Source organism: Mustela putorius, unplaced genomic scaffold, assembly GCF_011764305.1.
Source record: "Mustela putorius furo isolate JIRA1106 unplaced genomic scaffold, ASM1176430v1.1 tig00000253_pilon_pilon_pilon, whole genome shotgun sequence".
Classification (NCBI taxonomy): domain Eukaryota; kingdom Metazoa; phylum Chordata; class Mammalia; order Carnivora; family Mustelidae; genus Mustela; species Mustela putorius.
The window spans coordinates 5,018,419-5,037,994 of NW_025421329.1; the positions used below are offsets into that span (position 1 = coordinate 5,018,419).

General features: G+C 41.8%; 2 protein-coding genes across 4 annotated transcripts in view; one reads left to right on the forward strand and one right to left on the reverse strand.

The window, feature by feature from the left end:
* Positions 1-43: 43 nt before the first annotated feature.
* On the reverse strand, positions 44-16,203 carry RBBP9 (RB binding protein 9, serine hydrolase). 2 transcript variants are annotated; one of them, XM_004754154.3, is made up of 6 exons: positions 16,124-16,203; positions 7,044-7,178; positions 5,084-5,126; positions 4,172-4,277; positions 2,477-2,562; positions 44-1,861 (listed from the first exon to the last, which is right to left on the reverse strand). In XM_004754154.3, the coding sequence occupies exons 2-6, from the start codon at positions 7,140-7,142 to the stop codon at positions 1,635-1,637; spliced, it is 561 nt and encodes a 186-aa protein (XP_004754211.3). In that variant the 5' UTR covers positions 7,143-7,178; positions 16,124-16,203; the 3' UTR covers positions 44-1,634. The 2 variants fall into 2 exon arrangements, with proteins under 2 accessions (XP_004754211.3, XP_044934383.1); XM_045078448.1 differs by lacking the exon at positions 16,124-16,203 and adding an exon at positions 15,192-15,325.
* A 53-nt stretch (positions 16,204-16,256) lies between these two features.
* SEC23B (SEC23 homolog B, COPII coat complex component) overlaps positions 16,257-19,576 on the forward strand; it is a 46,441-nt gene continuing 43,121 nt past the window's right edge. Inside the window, exons 1-2 of one of the 2 annotated variants that reach the window (XM_004754153.3) lie at positions 16,257-16,695; positions 18,679-18,902. In XM_004754153.3, the coding sequence (XP_004754210.1) occupies positions 18,682-18,902 (221 nt within the window). In that variant the 5' untranslated portion in view covers positions 16,257-16,695; positions 18,679-18,681. Of the gene's footprint in view, positions 16,696-18,667; positions 18,903-19,576 lie in introns of both variants that reach the window. The other variant, XM_004754152.3, reaches the window with a different exon arrangement.

Genomic DNA, 19,576 nt, shown 5'->3' on the forward strand with positions numbered 1-19,576 from the left:
AAATGTTTAAAAAAAAAAAAAAGAAAAAGAAAAAAAAAGAAAATTATTATTCAATTGATTTATTGAATTTGCTTTTCACTAACACGTCAAATGAGTTGTTTTAATTCTTAATTTTTTTAATTATAAAAGTAATACATGTTTGCTATAATAAACTCAAATACCCAGGTAAATAAAAAGGAGATTCCCACCACACCATATCTAAAATTCCCATTCCCCAAAGATAACTGCTATTAAATGATGAGTCTTTTTTTCTTTGATCACATTTAGAAACCAAAACTTTTCAGGTTAAAATGATGGCTTTGAATCTCCTTTAGACATAAACAGGGAATTCACGTCTTTGCAGCAAACATCAGGTTCTGCAAATTCAAGTATGGGGTCACTGGAAGTTGTTTGAGGCAATACTTAGGGATCATAATAGCCAAAAAATGTTGGGAAATAAAAAGCATTTTTTTGAGGGAATATGATCAGGAAAAAAAAAGAAAATCATGGAATAACGCTTAAATGAGAGCCAAAGGACCATGGAAGTTAAAAGGTAGAATTCTTTACAGAACAAAATTTGAGGTATGGAAAGATTCTTTTAAAAAATAGTTAAGATTTTGTAACAAAATCTAAGCTATTCCCATGATTGTATCTTTTGACATTATGGTCATTTCTTATGCTTCACAAAGAATCATTTAAAGCACCTAGCTAAGTCAGTCCTAATGGCAGAGGTCACAAATGGGTGACTTGGACTTTGTGTGTCTTGCAGTGTTTCTAAGTTTTTTATTTATGCTGTCACTGCCAAATTACATCATCCAGATGTACATGTACTGAATGTAACTCATATACATATGAACTGTGTATACAAACATATATATAGTCCCTAAATTTAAAAACCACTGCATTGAGTTTTTTCCTTGAAAAATCAGAAAATTGGCAATACCCTTCCCCTTCCCACATGGCAACAATTTAGATAAGGCATGAGTTCCCCATGTTGCCCTAATCACCACCACTCTAGTCTAGCACAGATCTGATTGGCTGTGCTCATGTGTATGTCCAGGTTGGGCTTATGGTCACTGTCTGACCTGGCAGACCCGACTCTTAGTTATGGATGGATCATTCTTTCTCAGCATGAAGGACCGGGGCAGGGTGTCATAAAGATGGGAGGCCCTGGTCTGCGTTTAATGTCCTGGGCCAGCCCAAAATAGCTAGTGGTTTGAGTTCTAAGCCAGCACTCTGGATCTTTAGTCAGGTTTTCTTTTCTCCCAAAATAACAAAAGGTTCATTCCAAAGAGGAGTACCACTCCTACAACATACACAGTAGTTCGTTTTAATCTGGACTGAGAATCAGGAAACCTGGATTCCACTTCTGCTTATTCACTTTGGACAGATAAAGGTAGACAAACTGTCCTTATGTCCCAAATCAAATGGGGAAAACACGGCTTCAGTTCATAGCAGTTTGTGAGATACAGATCCTATGGAAAATGGAAATGCTGTTTCTAACTTATTTTGAACGTTGAACTTGTTTTTTTTTTAGAACTTAATTTGATTTATGTGTCCACTAATCATCTGGTCACAGATGATTTTTATCTATTAATAACCTGATAATTGCTCTGTCCGTATACTGGAATGCAAAATAGCAGAAACCATCCTGTCTATGCTGGTACTTTCAGCATAGACTTTACCACACTAATCAGTTCATGAAACTCCACATTCTGAAAGTGGCCACGGTCAGTGAATTTGTACAATTTGGCTTCCAGCCTATCAGCCACTTCCTGTTGTTCCATCCAGGGAAGGAAAGGATCATCAGTGGAGCCAAACTGTACAATGTGAGGGCAGTTGGCTTTGATCTTCTCCCACTGCCAGGGACGGTTGAAGTATCCTATGGGGAAAAAAAACATACATATATAACCCATTACCACCCATGGATAATTTCCATTGTAGCCACTGTAAAATATCTAGCAAAGACCATAGTAGAGACACAAAGATTCAGTGCCTATGTGCGAGTGAGAAGTCCTTGTTTTCAAATCTGTAGAGCTCCATACCATAGTCACTTGGGAAGGGGGGAGTACATGGCTCAGATAAAATCAGGGTTCAATGTATTAGGAAGTGGTCTATCACCTCTCAGAGGGCCCGATTTGCATCTAAAGAAGGGCAGTAAATGTTTCTCAAATGCTACCAGAGGTTTTTTTAGCCTATCCAAAAGCCAGTACTGTTTAAACTGAACAAGCAGGGCACCTGGGTGGCTCAGTGGTTAAGCCGCTGCCTTTGGCTCAGGTCATGATCTCAGGGTCCTGAGATCGAGTCTCACATTGGGCTCTCTGCTGAGCAGGGAGCTTGCTTCACCCCTCTCTCTCTGCCTGCCTCTCTGCCTACTTGTGATTTCTCTCTGTCAAATAAATAAATAAAATCTTTAAAAAAAAATAAATAAACTGAACAAGCATCCTTGTGACTAGAGGAAGGGCTTTTCTGTATTGGTTTCTGCCTTCAAACTTACCACTGGCCCGCTCATTTTCATCCCCCAAGTCGGAGGTGTATGCAGACACTAACACAATAGCATATACTCGGTGTGTTTCTGCATACCTGAAGAAAGAGAAATGATGTCAGCTAACTTAGTGTTAAATCTGACTGCCAAAAAGTAAGACAAAACCAAACCAAACCTGAAAACTCATTTGATTCAGCTTACAGAAAGCAGGTGCTATCACTTGTTGAGTTTAACATGAAAAATAGAAAGGAAACTGCAGAACTACAAGCCCGATGTTAATGGCTTACCCTTGGCCACTTGGTGAGTTTCTACTCTTTCAAGGTAGTCCAAACCTCTTTGGTAATCCTTTCCAAAAAAAACATAAGTGTAATCATTCTCTTTGATGTGCCTGTTAACCTGCCTTCAGTGTGCATCAGCATTGCTTTGTCAGTCAACCTGTAGATTCAGCCCAGAGCATCTGATGCAGAGGCTTGATACAAGGCGCAGGAATCTACATTTTAAGGCATGACACCTTCTCCAACCCAGATGACAAACACCAGTGATCTGTGAACCATATTTTAAGAAATTCTGTACCACGATGGAAATGTATTTCTTTTGCCACACACTACATTGCATTGTAGTAATTGTTTGTGTCATATTATATCTATCTTCTCCAATAAAACTTCAGCTCCTTAAGGGCAGGTGTGAGTCTCCTTGATCTTTGTGACCCTAGTGTCTAGTATAGTGCCTGGCAAACGGACACTCAGCTATTTGCAGAAGGTTCTGCTCACTCAGCAGAGACTAGGCTAGGGAAAGATGTGGAGTGGTCATTGTTTCCAGAGGCCTTTGGGCCAGGCCTGAGAAAAATTCAGTGGCCTTGAGTTGGTACAGATTTCAGCATAAAGGGATTTCTTCATTTTCCAGACAACCCCTAGCAGTTTATAAACATTAGGACTATACAGAAATTCTGTAGCCCCACATTGGGAAGCAATATCTCAGAGTTTTGAATGGTGTGGCAGAAAAATTATGGAATCTGGCAAGGTTCTCTGACAAGCAATTCATAGGACACCCTGAGCAACTGTTTGGGCCAAGGGGCTACAGAAAAACTATATTCCTAGCAAATATAGAAGAAACTCAACCCTAATATGCTTACTCAGCCAGTAAGTCCTATCCTCTAGGCCTTATAAGCTTAAAGGGAGAGAGACCTGATATTCTAACTAAGAGCATCAGGGAAGCACCATGAATCCTAAGGACTTGTTGGGGGTGGGGGGCAGGGAGATAATAGTCTCCACCCTCCAACAAATATTTACTGAGCACCTACCATATTCCAGACACTCTTCTAGGTGTCTGGTTTCAGTGTCAGAGTGAACAAAATCCCACCCTCACAGAGCTCACATTTCTATTGGCTGGAGACAGACAAATAAACAGGACATCAGGTGGTGAAAAGTGCTATAGATAAAAAGGGGGATACCAAGATATAAAGGGGATAGGAGCCAGCGAGGTGAAGTTGCTGTTTCATCTGAAGTGACTAGAGAAAGCCTTAGTGGAAAGAGACATTAGAGATTTAAAGAGAAAGCCATACAAGTAGCTAGGAACAGAGTATTCCATGTAAAACAATGGTAAACACAGGCCTAAGGCAGATGCACACTTGGCATGTTCAAGGAACTGCAATGAGGTCTGCAAACCAGCTGGAGCCCACATCGGGGGAGAATGCAGCAAGGATCGCACCTCATGGCTGCAATGGCCCCAGAACTGTGTCCTATGATGATGGTTTTCTCATCACAGTGCAGCTCCGCCTCCATGAAGGGCAGCCAGATGCTCTCTCGAGCTGTAACTAAGGTTCAGGGTAAAGAAAGAGTGTGTCATTTGATAGGACAGTCTTAGAGTCTAATGCTGTCCCACCTTTCTAATCAATGACTACTCAGCACTTCTCAATTTAAGAACTGCAGGACCAAATGGGAGATGGGGCTGTTTTAACAGAGCCAATGATGTACTGGCTGTTGTTGCTGTGTTGCTGTTTTAAAGACTCAAATCCACATTTTTGGTCTATCTGTCTATCCATCTATCTGATTTTGCTTTTATTTTTCACCATGTTCTCATAAGAAAATGCTGAGGAAATAAAAATGTAACTCTGAAGCTTTAATGTGAACTTTCAAACTTAAGAAAAAAAAACTCTAGACCACATTCTCAAATTCATACACACACATATATCTTCTTTTTTCCCAAGAAAAATTTCCTGACACAGGTCATAGACACAGTCAGAATGAAAGTGGCAATATTACATTTTGAAATATTCCAATCTCCTATAGGTGCTGTAAAGTTTTATCATATCTCTGTCTCACATGAAACACCCATAAATTTTGCCTAAAAATATCTGTTGACCTCTAGAAGGGAAAATCGAGTGACCTGCAAAGTTGAAAATCAAATTTTACCAAGCCCAGGTGTTTTCTTGATCCTTGCTAGAATTTTCTAGAATATATTTTGGTTTACACCCTTTTCCCTAAACTACTTGCCATCGTTTATTCTTAGGCATATACTCCCTTTGGCTTCTCTGGTATGATACTTTTGTTCTCTACCAGGAAAATGGTAAGATCAAAACCCAACAAGATGAGGCTATTTAAAAACATGTTTAAAACTTACTTGGGTCAGGCATGTTTTTAGCCAAACACTGGAAACCAGGTATCTATGATAGGGGGAAAAAAACTATAATAAAGATCTTAATTACAACTAATAATTTGCTATTAAGAAATGAGATACCTGATATGATCTTTATCAATTCAATAAATATTTGCTTATATTATGAAATAAAGTGAGTTAAGTGCCACAGGATTACATATGAACACACAATCCCTCCAGTGATAAACTCCATCTGTCTGTATTTCTATATGTAGGTAGCTCTGTAGGTCGCTATATACAGAGACCTATATGCACATTTATATATCTTTGCTTATTGCTGTAAACAGATACTATAGAGGTAACATGAATTAATGCATTCTAGACAAACTGACTGTAGTCAAACAGACTGTGTCCCAGGGATTAGGTAAAACGTGGTACAGAAACACGGAAGAGAAAGTTGGAGATCCCACCCTCTTGGACAGCTTCAGCCCTGATCTTTTTGGTTTGTAACTCTGGCCTTGGTTTTCAGCCACAGCCCTGGAACTTTATTATAGGAACGTACTCTAGAGCTCAGGAGGATGACAATCCAGGAAGCAGTCCTATTGCCTGGTTATGGAAGAGGTTAAAAAAAAAAAAAAAAATCAAGATGCACAAGACAACCACCGCTGGTCACCATTTTCATAAAGCTCATAAAGAAGCCAAATTAAATATATTGTTCAAAGCACACGGGCATAGTTGCAAAAATAGGTTCACTTTTAAGAGGGGAAATGAAAAAGATTTCAGGATGGTAGGGAAATGGGGTGGGGGGGGACATACATGTGGCTTCGAAGGTATTGTTAATGTTGCAGATTCTAGTTTGGTGATGGAGCCTCAGGATTCATTACATTATACTTCATAATTTACATATGTTACATACAGCTTTCGTACATATCAAATATTACATATTGATGTTTTAAAAATCAGAGGCAGGGAGCAGAGAAGCAGATGTACAATCATCTGAACCAGGGGCAGATGCAGGGAAACGGAGTGGGCACTAGGAAGTGGTGCCTTGTAGTCTTAGTGCCTCAGCCCTCAGAGAAGTCTTCCAGGCAGTTTCACCCACCAAAATTGCAACCACTAGTGATGAGGGAGCAGGAGGCTGGCTGAGGACAAAGCAAGAGCTGGTGCCTTGCACCCCCCCCCCTTTCATCCGCTCCCCTCCATAGGTGTAGCATTCCTCAGGCACCCCTGACTGCCATAAAATGATAAATAGTTAACTTGCTGAGATCACAATCCTGCAAGACAGGAGTCTCCCTTGGTTTACAAATGTCCTTGAGATTACAACAAAGAAGTTACCTTATCAATAGCCCAATTTCCAAAGACACAGAACTCAGTTCCTCAAGCCTAATGTCACCCTCCCCTCCATAAAAAACCGAAGGAGGTGGAAGTAGAAGGAAAAGTAAATAAAGTTAAATTTCTTCTAAACCTAAATCTCATTAACAAGGATGCTTGATAGCAGGAATGTAACATTCCACCAGACTTCCAATTGTCTTTACTTGATAGCAACTAAGCCTTCAATATCCTGATAGTATTCTTTGCCCCAATAGCCCTTCTGAACACCCCTTTGTCCTCACCTACCCAACTCCTGTGTATATAACCAGCCACTCCTCACAACCCGGGGCAGCAGCTCTTCCTGCCCACGGGTCCTGTCCCCGTGCTTTATAAACCACCATTTTGCACCAAAGATGTCTTAAGAATTCTTTCTTTAGTCATCAGCTCCGAACCTCACCCCACCGAACCTGACTTAGGTTCTGGGACTTCATCACTAGTACTAGAGTTCGAGACAGGGCAGCAGAGAGAGGCATGAAAACACCCTGCCCTTTGCTGAAGCGGGTGTGTTGGGGTGGGGTAGGGGCTGGTGAACACACGTTCCCACTTCAGTCCTCCGAGCCCTCCATCCCTTCCGTCCCCTCCGGCTCCAAGAGCAGCCAGAAGTGTCTCTTACCTGCTCCAGCTCCTTCTTCACCCAGCCGTACCAGCCGTGGGTGGCCACATCACCGCCTCCGTTCCCGGGAACAATAACTGCCTTGCTTGGGGAAGCCATGAGCGCAGAGGGTCCGGTTTCGCCCAGTAGCCGAACCTGTAGTGCCAGGAGTCCCAAGACTGAATCCCCTGAGGAGTCGGCACTGTGGCATTCTGGGAATTGTAGTTCTGGGAGGCCATGGGTCCGCTCGTGGACTCCGGCTGTACTTAACGCACATGGCGGCCAAAGCAAACCCGAGAGTTCCCATCATATGTAAACCACCTTCCGCTTGCCTCTTAGGCTAGTTCCCTCACCACCTTATTTAGGGAAGGCTGTGACAGACCCAGAATTTTTTCTCTCTTTACTACAATTACGACGTATTTCTATAGGAAAGTGTGTTTTTAGTTCCAATACACAGAAATAACCTATTTTTGAGTTGAGGACTCCTGAAATTTTTATTACTTTTCCTTCCCATTTCGAAACAGTTGTTAGTACAATAGTTACTGTCAGCCCTGGTTGTTATTTTTCATCGCTTTAAATGCTGTCTTCTTAAAAGGTGCACATAGATAAGATTCATACTCAAACCAATTTAGAGACTGGAGAAACTGAGGTAGCAATGAAGTAGTGTACCACCTATTATATTATATGCAGTCCTGAGATTTTAGTCGTTCCTCACAGATATATCCAAGTCTTTTCTTTTTCTTTTTCTTTCTTTATTTTCTTTTTTTTTTTTTTTAAGATTTTATTTATTTGACAGAGAGCGAGAGATCACAAGTAAGCAGAGAAGCAGGCAGAGAAGAGAGAGGGGAGGAAGCCGACTCCCTGCGGAGCAGAGAGCCTGATGCGGGGCTTGATTCCAGGACCCTGGGATCATGACCTGAGCTGAACGCAAGATGCTTTAATGCACTGAGCCACCCAGGCGCCCCCAAATCTTTTATTTTTCTTAAAGATTTTATTTGAGAGAGAGGGAGAGAGAGAGAAAGAGAAAGAGAACGAGCAGGGAGGGATAGAGGGAGAAGAAGACTCCCGCTGAGCTGGGAGCCCCACATGGGGCTTGGTCCCAGGACTGCAGGATGACAGTCTGAACTGAAGGCAGCCACTTAACCAAATGAGCCACCCAGGCATCCCTACTTTTATATTGAGGTGGGCAGAAGTGTATATGTGTGGTTATAAATGGGAATAAACATGCGGCACCTCTGTAGCTCAGTGGGTTAAAGAAGTGGCTGACTTTGGCTTGGTCATGATCTTGGGGTCCTGGGATAGAGCCCAGAGCCAGCTGGTCTCCTGGCTCAGCGGGGAGTCTGCTTGTCCCTAGGTCTCTCTCTGCCCCTAGTCCCCTCATGCTCTCTCTCTCAAATAAATCACTAAAATCTTTTAAAATAAAGAAACTAAATAAATGGGAATGAACAGGAAAGTGCTTCTTCCTTGCCCCTCCCATGGACTTACTCACTGTGTGCATGACAAGTATTTCAGTATCTGTTCTCAGGCAGTTTATTTTTTGAACAGGCACAAGCAGATGACCAAGGATACACTGCCCCACCACCATATTCTTTAGGAAGAGCCAGACATACTCTTTCTTCTTGAACCTCAGACTCTGATTTTCTTTAAAAGGTCAATATTAGGGGCACCTGGGTGGCTCAGTGGGTTAAAGCCTCTGCCTTCGGCTCCAGTCATGATCCCAGGGTCCTGGAATCGAGCCCTGCATCAGGCTCTCTGCTCAGCAGGGAGCCTGCTTCCTCTTCCTCTCTCTCTGCCTGCCTCTCTGCCTACTTGTGATCTCTATCTGTCAAATAAATAAAATCTTTAAAAAAAAAAAAGGTCAATATTAGTGGATGCCTGGGTGGCTCAGCTGGTTAAGCTGCGGTCTTCTGCTCAGGTCATGATCCCAGAGTCCTGGGCCCGAGTTCTGCATTAGGCTCCTTGCTCGGCAGGAAGCCTGCTTCTCTCTTCAACTCTGCCTGCTTGTGTGCTTGCTTGCTCGCTCTGACAAATAAATAAGTAAATAAAATCTTTAAAAAAGTAAAAGTTCAATATTATTGAATTTTAAATGTAACTTTATTCACTTCAGAAGAGATGAATAACTGAGACACACAATACCATGGATTGATTTCAAAATAACTGTGCTGAGTGAAAGATAAAACTAGACAAAAAAAGAAAACATACCATATTATTCCACTTATTTAAAACTATGGAAAATACCAGCAGCACAAGGAAACATTACACATGCTCATCATCCTGATTGTGGTGATGGATGTCAAAAGTTAATAAATTGTACGTTTTAGGGCACCTGGGTGGATCAGTTGGTTAAGTGACTGCCTTTGGCTCAGGTCACGATCCTGGAGTCCCAGGATCCAGTCCTACATCAGGCTCCCAGCTCAGCAGGGAGTCTGCTTCTCCCTCTGACCTTTCCCCTTCTCATGCTGTCTCTCTTTCTCATTCTCTGTCTCTCAAATAAATAAATAAAAATTTAAAATATATATATTGTACACTGTAAATATGTGCAACTTACTGTGTGTCAATTATACCACAATGAAGCTGTTTAAAATTTAAATATAAATTAAAACAATCACAAGCATTCCTGTAGCCTAAAGATTGCTTGCTTTGTGGTGGGTTTTTTTTTTTAAGATTTTATTTATTTATTTGACAGACAGAGATCACAAGTAGGCAGAGAGGCGGGCAGAAAGAGAGGAGGAAGCAGGCTCCCCGCTGAGCAGAGAGCCCGAAGTGGGGCTCGATCCCATGACCCTGAGATCATGACCTGAGCCGAAGGCAGAGGCTTAACCTACTGACCCACCCAGATGCCCCAGCATCTGGTTTTTAGTTCAATAAACAATGACATTCCATTAACAGGAACTGTGGGCTGAAAAAGGATCTATCCTTCCTTAAGATTTAAGATTTGTCCTTCTTCTCAGTCACAAGGTAATTGGCTCTTCCTTTGAGAAGGAGAAAAATAAGGTAATGGCCTCAAATGTCATTGAAGGAGCAGGAGGCTGGCTGAGGACAAAGCAAAAGCTGGCGCCTTGCACCCCCCCCTTCACCCGCTCCCCTCCATAGGTGTAGCATTCCTCAGGCACCCCTGACTGCCATAAAACGATAAATAGTTAACTTGCTGAGATCACAATCCTGCAAGACAGGAGTCTCCCTTGGTTTGCAAATGTCCTTGAGATTACAACAAAGAAGTTACCTTAGGGATAGCCCTATTGTCACCCTCCCCTCCATAAAAAACCGAAGGAGGAGGTAGAAGGAAAAGTAAATAAAGTTAAATTTCTTCTAAACCTAATCCTCACTAACAAGGATGCTTGATAGCAGGAATGTAACATTCCACCAGGAGACTCCCAATTGTCTTTACTTGATAAGTAACCAGGCCTTCAATATCCTGGTAGTGCTTTTTTTTCCGCATGCGTGGGCTAACCGGCCAGTTCTGCTTCTGTAAGATTGCTTTGTCTGCTTTTGCGCGCGGGTCCCCTGACCCAATCCACGGACGCCAAGTATACCTGTTCAAACTATCAATCAATCAGCTCAGCCCCACCCGAAACTTGCTTATCTGTCTATAAAAATCCTGCACCAGACCCAGCTCTGGACCTCTAGGTGTTATCGGCAACGAGCGCCACAGAGGTCCAGGTTCGAACCTGCAATAAACGACCCTTGCTGATTGGCTTTGATTCACGTCTCTGGTGGTCTTTTAAGGTGGGGGTAATATTCAATTGGCATTTCAGTCATCTTTCTCAGACTGTTTTTGTCAACAATGATTGCAAAGATTATATGCTTACACATAAATCCATCTTGTTTTCTTTTTTACTTTCCATCTCTTGGGCAAGCATTTTTCTGAGCTTGTCATTATCAAAGAAGAAATAGCTTGGTTTCAAAATTAAAATCATTTTTATGAATCAAAAAAATGAAAATGCACATTTATGTCTGGTATATCATTTGCTAATATTGAAAGAGCCATTCTTAAGAACTTGACAAAACCATTTTCATTTTTCTTTTTTTTTTTTTTAAGAGTTTAAGTAATCTTACACCCAACATGGGGCTTGAACTCATGAGCCCATGATCAAGAGATGGATACTTTACCAACGGAGCCAGCCAGGCACCACTCATTTTCATTTTTCTGACAGACTCAGCCATCAGTCTCTATGGCTCTCTTTCTGAATCACCCTCCTTTCCCTGAACTTTTCTTTCCCTGTCAGAATCTCTTCTTTATGCAATTTGCCTCTGATTCTCCAAACTCACTGTCTAGACATTCTACCCTCTTCTACGGTTCCTTTTCTATTTCTTTCACTTAGTATTATTGTTTTAACCAATAAGAAGAAAGGAAAATATAAGGAAAGGTTCTTTGGAGTCCTGAAGGACACGTGGGAGTTAAGTGAGAAAAGAAGGGAGGCAAACAATGATGTGGAAATGTTGGGCTTTAAAGCAAAGGGTCAAGAAAGAATTCTTGAGATGTCTTTGGTCCCCAAAGTTGGTTTTATTAAAGCATGGGAATAGGACCCATGGGCAGAATGAGCTGCCCTCAGTTTGTGAGGAGCAATTGATTATATTTAAAGTTGGAACTGGGCGTTAGGGATAGTGTAAGTCTCTAAGGAATTTTGGAAGCAAGGTTTCCAAGACCCCTGAGGAGGCTAGCTATTGTCAGGAAAAAGTCAGTTATTGTGATTTAGGATCTAGGAGGTTGGGATAATGTTAAGCTAAGATTGACTTTTGCCCTTAGCAAAGTATTAACATCCAGGCTGTTGAGTTCCTAGAGGAAGGTCACTTTGCCTGTTTCAAGGACTTGTCAATGGGCTGTAAATAGTAAGGAAATTTTCATTTTTTCCTTTTGCCTTTGTTCCCCCCATAAACCAGGTTGTTCTTAGCAATGTGGAGGGCATGCACCAGGGCACAGAGGTGAGACAGCAACATAGGCTAGGAAAGACAATTGGTTCAGTGCTGTAGAATCGAAGTAAGTAGATCATGGAGGCCCTTGTACAGCAAGATGGGGCATCTACTTTATCCTGTAAGTGACAGAAAGCCAGGTAGAAGTTTTTTGTATTTTTTGGTTTTGGGGTTTTGTTTGTTTGTTTGTTTGTTTTGTTTCATTTTGTTTTGTTTTGTTTTTTTGCCAGGTAGAGTTTTAAACAAGGGATGATCTGGGTCAGATGTGTGACTCTGAAAAATCTATCTAAGCAATCAAAGTGAGATTTGGGTTTGACATAATTTGGGGAGAGAGATCTTTCTGGGGGGCTGTTATAGTAATTGAACGAAAAAGAATGAGGGCTCGAAATAAGTAGATAGATGGAACTGAGAAATAATTAGAATAAAAAAATCAACAGGACCAAGTGATTCATTATTAGTTTCAAGTTTGGGGTGTCAGAGATGTAGGGAAAGAAAAAACATCTTTTCCTTCTACCCTTCTAGGTTCTTGTCTGGGACTCTGAAACAAAAAACATATGGACAAGAGAAAAGCATACAAATTGATTTTTAAAATTTTTTTATTTATTTGATAGAGATCACAGTAGGCAGAGAGGCAGGAAGAGAGAAGGGAGGAAGCAAGCTCCCTGCTGAGCAGAGAGCCCAATGCAGGGCTCAATCCCAAGACCCTGGGATCATGACCTGAGCCAAAGGGAGAGGCTTTATCCCACTGAGTCACCCAGGCTCCCAGGAATTAATTATGTTTTACATGACATAGGAGCCTTCATAAAGAAATGACAACCCAACAAAGCAGTTAAACCAGATTGTTTTTATGTGACGAAGAGTGGTAGGTTGTGAAGAAAATTCAATGGGATAAAAAGATATGAGCTAAGGGTAGTAAGCAGAAAGAAACTTAGCAAGCAGTTCATTCTGATTCCTCTCATCATCTAAGGGAAGTATATGAAATACTATCTCCAAAGGGTGAGGGAGGCTTAAGACCAAGGAAAAAGCCCAGTAAGTCCAGCTTGAAAAGAGATGATTTACTAAAGGGACTTTAGTTTGGGTGGCTGCAAGATGAGTAGATCTCTGCAACCCCACCTCTCATAAGACCGTAAGACTTGCCTTTTTTTTTTTTTTTTTTTTTTCCCTAGAGGCAGGGAAATCTGTCCCGGGAGACCACCCCCAGAGGAAATGTTTGAAAACAGTTGTATCATGTCATAGTCATAACTCCACAGCCTGTAAAGGACGTCATGCCTCAAGGGTGTACTCAAGGGTGGGGTTAGACAAAAAGAAGGTGTGTGGGGGAAGCTATGCTGAAGGCTTCAGGTTACAAAGAGACAGTCATGGTAGATTCACCCAAGACAGTGCTAGTCCAGCTCACACAGTGCCCCTCTGTCTGCAGAGGTAACAGATGTCTCCTCCTGGTAAAGGGAGGGCACCTCTCCCGTGAAGGTCTTATGGCCTGTTTGAAGGGAGACAGGAGAGGTCAGTGGGGCCTTCCTTGCACCTACCCTCTCTCAAAAACTCTCAGCTTAAAATATTCAATATGCCAACATGTCATATTGTGGGGTGGCATGTGTTGAAACACATCAGAGACAAGGAAGGACTCCTTAGTTACTAGGAGAGGAATGGTATCTCCAAGTGATAGGTTAGTTTAAAGCAAGGGGAGCAATGAATTCAGTTTAAAAGATAAACTGAGGCATCTTAAAATTTTAAGAGCTTATTTGAGCAAAATTCGGTTAGAATCAAACAGGACCAAACCAGAGTGGTTTGGAGCCCTGTGCCAACAGGAGTCAGGAAAAACACTTTCACAGAGAAGGAATGGAAGCAAAGAGAAGAAATTAATTGATTGTCCAGTTGGCTCATTGTGATTGTCTATCCTTGGTGTTTTGATTTCATAACCTCAAAGCATTTATAAGCTTACATTTTAGTTTGCTTATTAAGCTGCCATGACCTTAGAGCCACATCAGTCTAATGGCCTTCATGATCAATCACCTTAACAGGACATATAGAGACTGAAGTGCCAAGATATCCAGAGATACCCAGCAGGTTGCTGAATATATGACTCTCACGTTGGATAAGTATGAGCCAGAAATACAGAAATTATATTATAGATGATGAATAATACGTCACAAAAATTGTGAAAGATTTTGAAATAGTCAAAAGAGTTTACTGGGTGAAGTTCCAAAGAATGCTGGGCATTTTTTAAAGGACTTCCTCGGTCATCCGATTGTAAGGGGTGTGTGTCTTTGACTAAGCTATTTCACAACTCCGTAGAGACAGAAATTAATTTACAGAAAACTGATAGTGATGAAGGCTAGTTGGAAGAAAGGCAGGCAGGGACAAGCTCCCCATGTCCCCTAGGAGGAAACTTACCCTTAAAGGGATTTTATGCCATCCTGGAAGGAGCCCTCCACCCTTTCCCACATGATCAATGACAAAAACCTGATTGGATGACAGGCGCCTTAAAAAACAAAAACCTGATTGGATGACAGTTGGTTAAGCAACTGACTGCTGATTTCTGCCTAGATAGTGATCTCAGGGTTGTGGGATCCAACCTCCCTAGTGGTGCTGCACTCATTGTGCAGTCCACTTGTCCCTTTCCCTCTGCTCCCCGCCCCTCCATATATACATACATACATACATAAAATCAATCTTTAAAAAAAAAGCCTCCCAATATTTTAAATGTGTGAGATTGTATTTAAAATATCCTTCTTATAAATTTCCAGTACTGAAAGAATCCAGGTTCAAATAATCAAAGCAAGCCTTTGGCAAATGATGTTCTTTTAACGTTTGATTAAAGAGCTACACAAATATGTGTGTATTTTTTTTTTAAGATTTTATTTATTTATTTGACAGAGAGAAATCACAAGTAGGCAGAGAGGCAGGCAGAGAGAGAGAGAGGAGGAAACAGGCTCCCTGCTGAGCAGAGCGCCCGATGCGGGACTCGATTCCAGGACCCTGAGATCATGATCTGAGCCGAAGGCAGCGGCTTAACCCACTGAGCCACCCAGGCGCCCATATGTGTGTATTTTGAGTTTGTTTTGTTACTGAAAAACTAGTGCAAACTTCCTAAATTTGTTCAAATTTTATAATGAAATAACCTAACATTGCTCTGACATAATGTTTTAGGAACTTGGAAAATGTAAATTTGTTCAACAAAACTGAATTAATTATTCCACTGAACTTCTCATATTAAAGAGTAATTATGTAAAAACAAAGAGTAATTATGTTTCACGGTACCTGGACTTAAAACTATTTGGTATTCTGGAGCACCTGGGTGGCTCAGTCATGTAAGCGGCTGCTTTCAGCTCAGTTCATGATCCCAGGGTCCTGGCAGGGAGCCTCACATGGAGCTCCCTACTCAGCGGGGAGCCTGCTTCTCCCTCACCCTCCGCTTGCTCTGCCTACCTGCGCTCTCTCTCTCTCTTTCTCTGTCAAATAAATAAATAAAAATCTCGGGCGCCTGGGTGGCTCAGTGGGTTAAGCCGCTGCCTTCAGCTCAGGTAATGATCTGAGGGTCCTGGGATCGAGTCCCGCATTGGGCTCTCTGCTCAGCAGGGAGCCTGCTCCCTCCTCTCTCTCTGCTTGCCTCTCCGTCTACTTGTGATCTCTCTCTGTCAAATAAATAAATAAAATCTTTTAAAAAATAAATAAAAATCTCTTAAAAAGAAACTAATTGGTGTTCTGTAAGTAATTTGAAATTTTGTACTAATATTAAGTTGACCTAATAAATAGTAATCCTTGGAAGTCTAGACACGTTCTAAGCATAATACTAAGTTTATATGGCTTTGTTTCTTATTTTTATTTTTATTTTATTTTTTTTTTTTTAAGGTCAAGCAAAGCTTTATTTCCTGTTTCTTATTTTTAAATACTACAGAAAGGCTTATTGCTGGGTCAGATTAATAAACGTGCTCATTTTTGTCGCTTATAAAAAGGTGCATAATGGCTGTGATGGTTGGGGAAAGCAGTGCTCTATAGAGTTAGGGGGTTTGTTAGTCTCCTGGGATGCCTAAATAGGACAGCTCTCAATTAATCACCTTCTCGTAGATGGATGACAGAGACAGACACGCAGAGAGTAACTGCATTAGCGCCATTCCCTGCAGAGAACGCGAATCCAGCAGAGCGAGCGAAAGTAAGAAACCGAGTAATAATTGAAGGAAGCATTTCCCTACCTGTCGAATTCCCTCATCTAGCGCAGACCGCCTCACTCCCCTTGGCCCCGCCCCTTCCCGCGCTGCTACCTTTTCCCGGCAAGCTTCATCCTCCCCCGCCCTGGGGTCCCTCCTTCTTCCGGTGCTACACGTCATCATTCTCGCTTCCCGGTAACTAAGGCGATGAAAGGGACTTCTACTTAGGAGAACGGAAGTCATGTTGGCTCAGCCGAATTTCTGAGGGGTGCAGGCTAGACCTAGGAAGCAATACGGCAGGCACTGGAGTTTCCTGAAGGACAAAGGTTTAAGAGGTGAACGTGAAGGAACTTAGGATCTGAAGAATTTTGGTTTCGTTGACCAAGGCACGATTGTATTGCCCTATTCCAAAATGGCGGCGCGGCTTCACTAAAAGTCTTGCTTCCGCTCCTCCGCCGGAGAGGCCTTCTTTGATTGGCCAGCGGACGGCGCCGTGGAGTGACGCACAGAGACGCTGACCAGTTGGTTGAGAGCTGAGCTGGACTTGGCGGTGGGAGCCGGAGCGGGGCGCTAGCAGCTGTGGGTGCGGACACGGCCTGGTGACGGGCTCCTGCCAGGTGAGTGGGAGTGCCGGTGATGGGGGCCCGTGGGCACGGACTGAGAGTCTCTATAGGGACCGAGTGGGTGCTCCTGGGACGAAACCGTCTCTCGGCGGGCAGAGGAACTTAGGGACTCAGTGACCCATGGGTCCGCTGAGAGTGACGCGTTCCTCGTCTGGCGGTGCGGCCGGCCGGTTTCTGGCTCGGGAACCTGCCGAATCGCGGAGTGCGGAAGGATTCAACCTTTTTTCTGTTGAGTAACCCGAAATGTGGGTGAAATGACTTCTGATGCGTGGCCGCTGGAAGTAGGACCCAGCTCTTCCGACTGCCTTTCAACCATTAAACTCTGCTTAAACTTGTCCACTGTGTTCTTAAAAGTTATGCTTTGATGGGATGAGCGGTTCCGTTTTTCGTGTGTGTGTGTGTCTTTTTTCTTTGTTCTTTTGGCAGATACTGTTACAAAAATCTTTAAAGTTCTTTTATTCACTTATTCATTCAGCTATTAACCTCTTTAGAAAATCTTTGAGGGTATGATGTGAGCCATAAATCGACCGCCCTAGAAAAATGCACATTAGCTCATGCACACAACTTTACATACAATTTCAGAAGATTTATTGGCTCTCTGAAGTCTTCCGTTGGTTTTGTGCCCAGAGTTAATCCATGCTCTAGAAGAAGTAAGGGGAGGAGGCAGTGGGAAATGGAAAGAGCAGGTTTGAATACGTACCTGCCTGGGGACATTAGATGGAGCCATTACCTTTGAATAATGAAGTGTTTTGCATGGGGAAACAGTTATTTAATGAAATCTTTAGAGGTACTTGCTGAGAATTGTCCCATTAGAACATGCTTTTATTCCCACTCAGGTAGTCGCAGAGGTGGGCCCTATGTAAGGCGTTTAAGTATCCTGCCTTTGCCAGAAAGAACAAATATATGCCTTAGAGTTTCAGTTGGAGCCAACATTTGGAATTTTTGTGGTATGAGTTGTGTGTAGTAAACTAATTGTTTCATTTACCTTTCTAGCCATATAAAAACCATTTCCTTAGTCCACATTATTTACAGTATGTATGGCACTTCTCCTAACAACACAGAGACAATTTTTCAGCACTGCATAAAGTGAGCACTAGAGGCTACTAAAAATGTAGATTCTTTAATTTGCCTGTTTTTCAATTTTTCATGAGCCGCTTGTTCCCTTGAACCCTAAGTGATTGAGATGTGTGTTAGCCTTAGCCTAGATTTTAGGATGTAAAAAGGATGTATGAAACACTCAATGGAGTTGGCATTGTGGGGGTTTGAAAAGCTTAGTCTAAATGGTAATTTTGTTAGCCATAATCTTTTGAAGCATGAGCATAACCATGGTGAGGAGGGAAGCCCTGGTGAAGGACTTGCTCAGCATGATAGCAAACCTAGCATTGTAATTTTGGTGATCCCAAGTAGAAATACTTTGGCTCAGAACTGATGGTGGATTACGAATTGGATTCACATATCAACATCCAGTTCTTGTCTTCACAGTTAACAAGGAGAGGAAGGGAAAGGGCACAAAAATGAGATCACTTGGAAGGGTAAAATTACAGTGTTTGCTTTACTAAAGCACAGAAGGAAGGGGTTTGGGGCAGGGGGGGAAGGCTGTGGATGCTGAAACAGGATTTGAGACTTACTCTTGGGCAAGGGGAACTAGAATTTGCTTGGTTGAGGTGTATGATCTATGAGAAGGTTTTCATTAGTATTCAACCAACTTGAAGCTTAAAAATGATCAAATAATGGTAAACTCCCCACACCTTTTATTTCTTTAAGTGCTAGAGAGAGTTGACAAAGGAACAATAGTGAAAGATAACTGTGAAGTTATTTGGCTTTGGGGGGTCAAAGGGAAGAGAGATGGCATCCTACAGTGACTGGTTCTTCTAGACTAAGTGTTTAAAAAACATTGCGTTAGGTGACTGTCTTCTTTTTTGAAATTTAGTTTGAGAATTTCACATAAAACTACAACTGTCTTCAGTTTCTTTTTAGACTATGGCAACATATCTGGAGTTCATCCAGCAGAATGAAGAACGGGATGGTGTGCGGTTTAGTTGGAACGTGTGGCCTTCCAGCCGTCTCGAGGCTACGAGAATGGTTGTTCCCCTGGCTTGTCTCCTTACTCCTTTGAAAGAACGTCCAGACCTGCCCCCTGTACAGTATGAACCTGTGCTTTGTAGCCGGACAACTTGCAAAGCCATTCTCAATCCACTTTGGTATGAATTCTTTTTTAAAATTAGTAAAAAAGAAGAATGCAGTAAATTATGACATTTGCATGATTTCATAAAAGTGATTGAATTTGAGCAAGTCATCAAATTTGAGTAGAGAAGTGAACGGTGAGATTCTTACGGTGAATGCTTATAAAGTCTCCTCAGTCTCCCTTCCATAAAATTGGAACCCATCGGGATGAAATGGAAACAAAAGGAAGGGATTTGAGATTTGCTTTTTTTTTTTTCCCTCTAATTTCAGTTTGCTTTTGGCTTAACTATAAATTATATTGGTGCTTTTTAAAGCATTTTCCAAAAATGTAAAACTTTAAACAGTTTTTCCTACTTACCTGGTATAGTGAAGCTGTGTGGCAGGAATGATAGAAGAAATCACAACTCTTAATGATTATTAAGTGTAATTTTTTATACCTGAGGTGGTGACCTATAATATTTCTCTTAAATGTGGGCATTATTTGAAAGAACTTTTTAAAGAGGTGAAGAGTATCAGAAATACTCTTTAAAAGGTAAGATTTTTATATGAGGGAACATTTTTTACTACATTCCCCTTGCTCTTACTTAAGGTACCCATATGTACAATGCTGCTCTTCTTTTGAAGAGCTAGCCTTACTTGTTAATTTTCTGAGTGTAGAAAGGAGGAAAAGAAGCAACTGAAGCATTATCTT

Excerpts from the sequence above, each read along its gene's own strand:
- RBBP9 (XM_004754154.3), bottom strand. The coding sequence starts at position 7,142 with ATGGCTTCCCCAAGCAAGGCAGTTATTGTTCCCGGGAACGGAGGCGGT. Across the intron at positions 2,563-4,171 it reads GGGGCCATTGCAGCCATGAG|GTATGCAGAAACACACCGAG; the intron begins GTGCGATCCTTG and ends CTCTTTCTTCAG. Across the intron at positions 1,862-2,476 it reads TGAAAATGAGCGGGCCAGTG|GATACTTCAACCGTCCCTGG; the intron begins GTAAGTTTGAAG and ends TTTTCCCCATAG.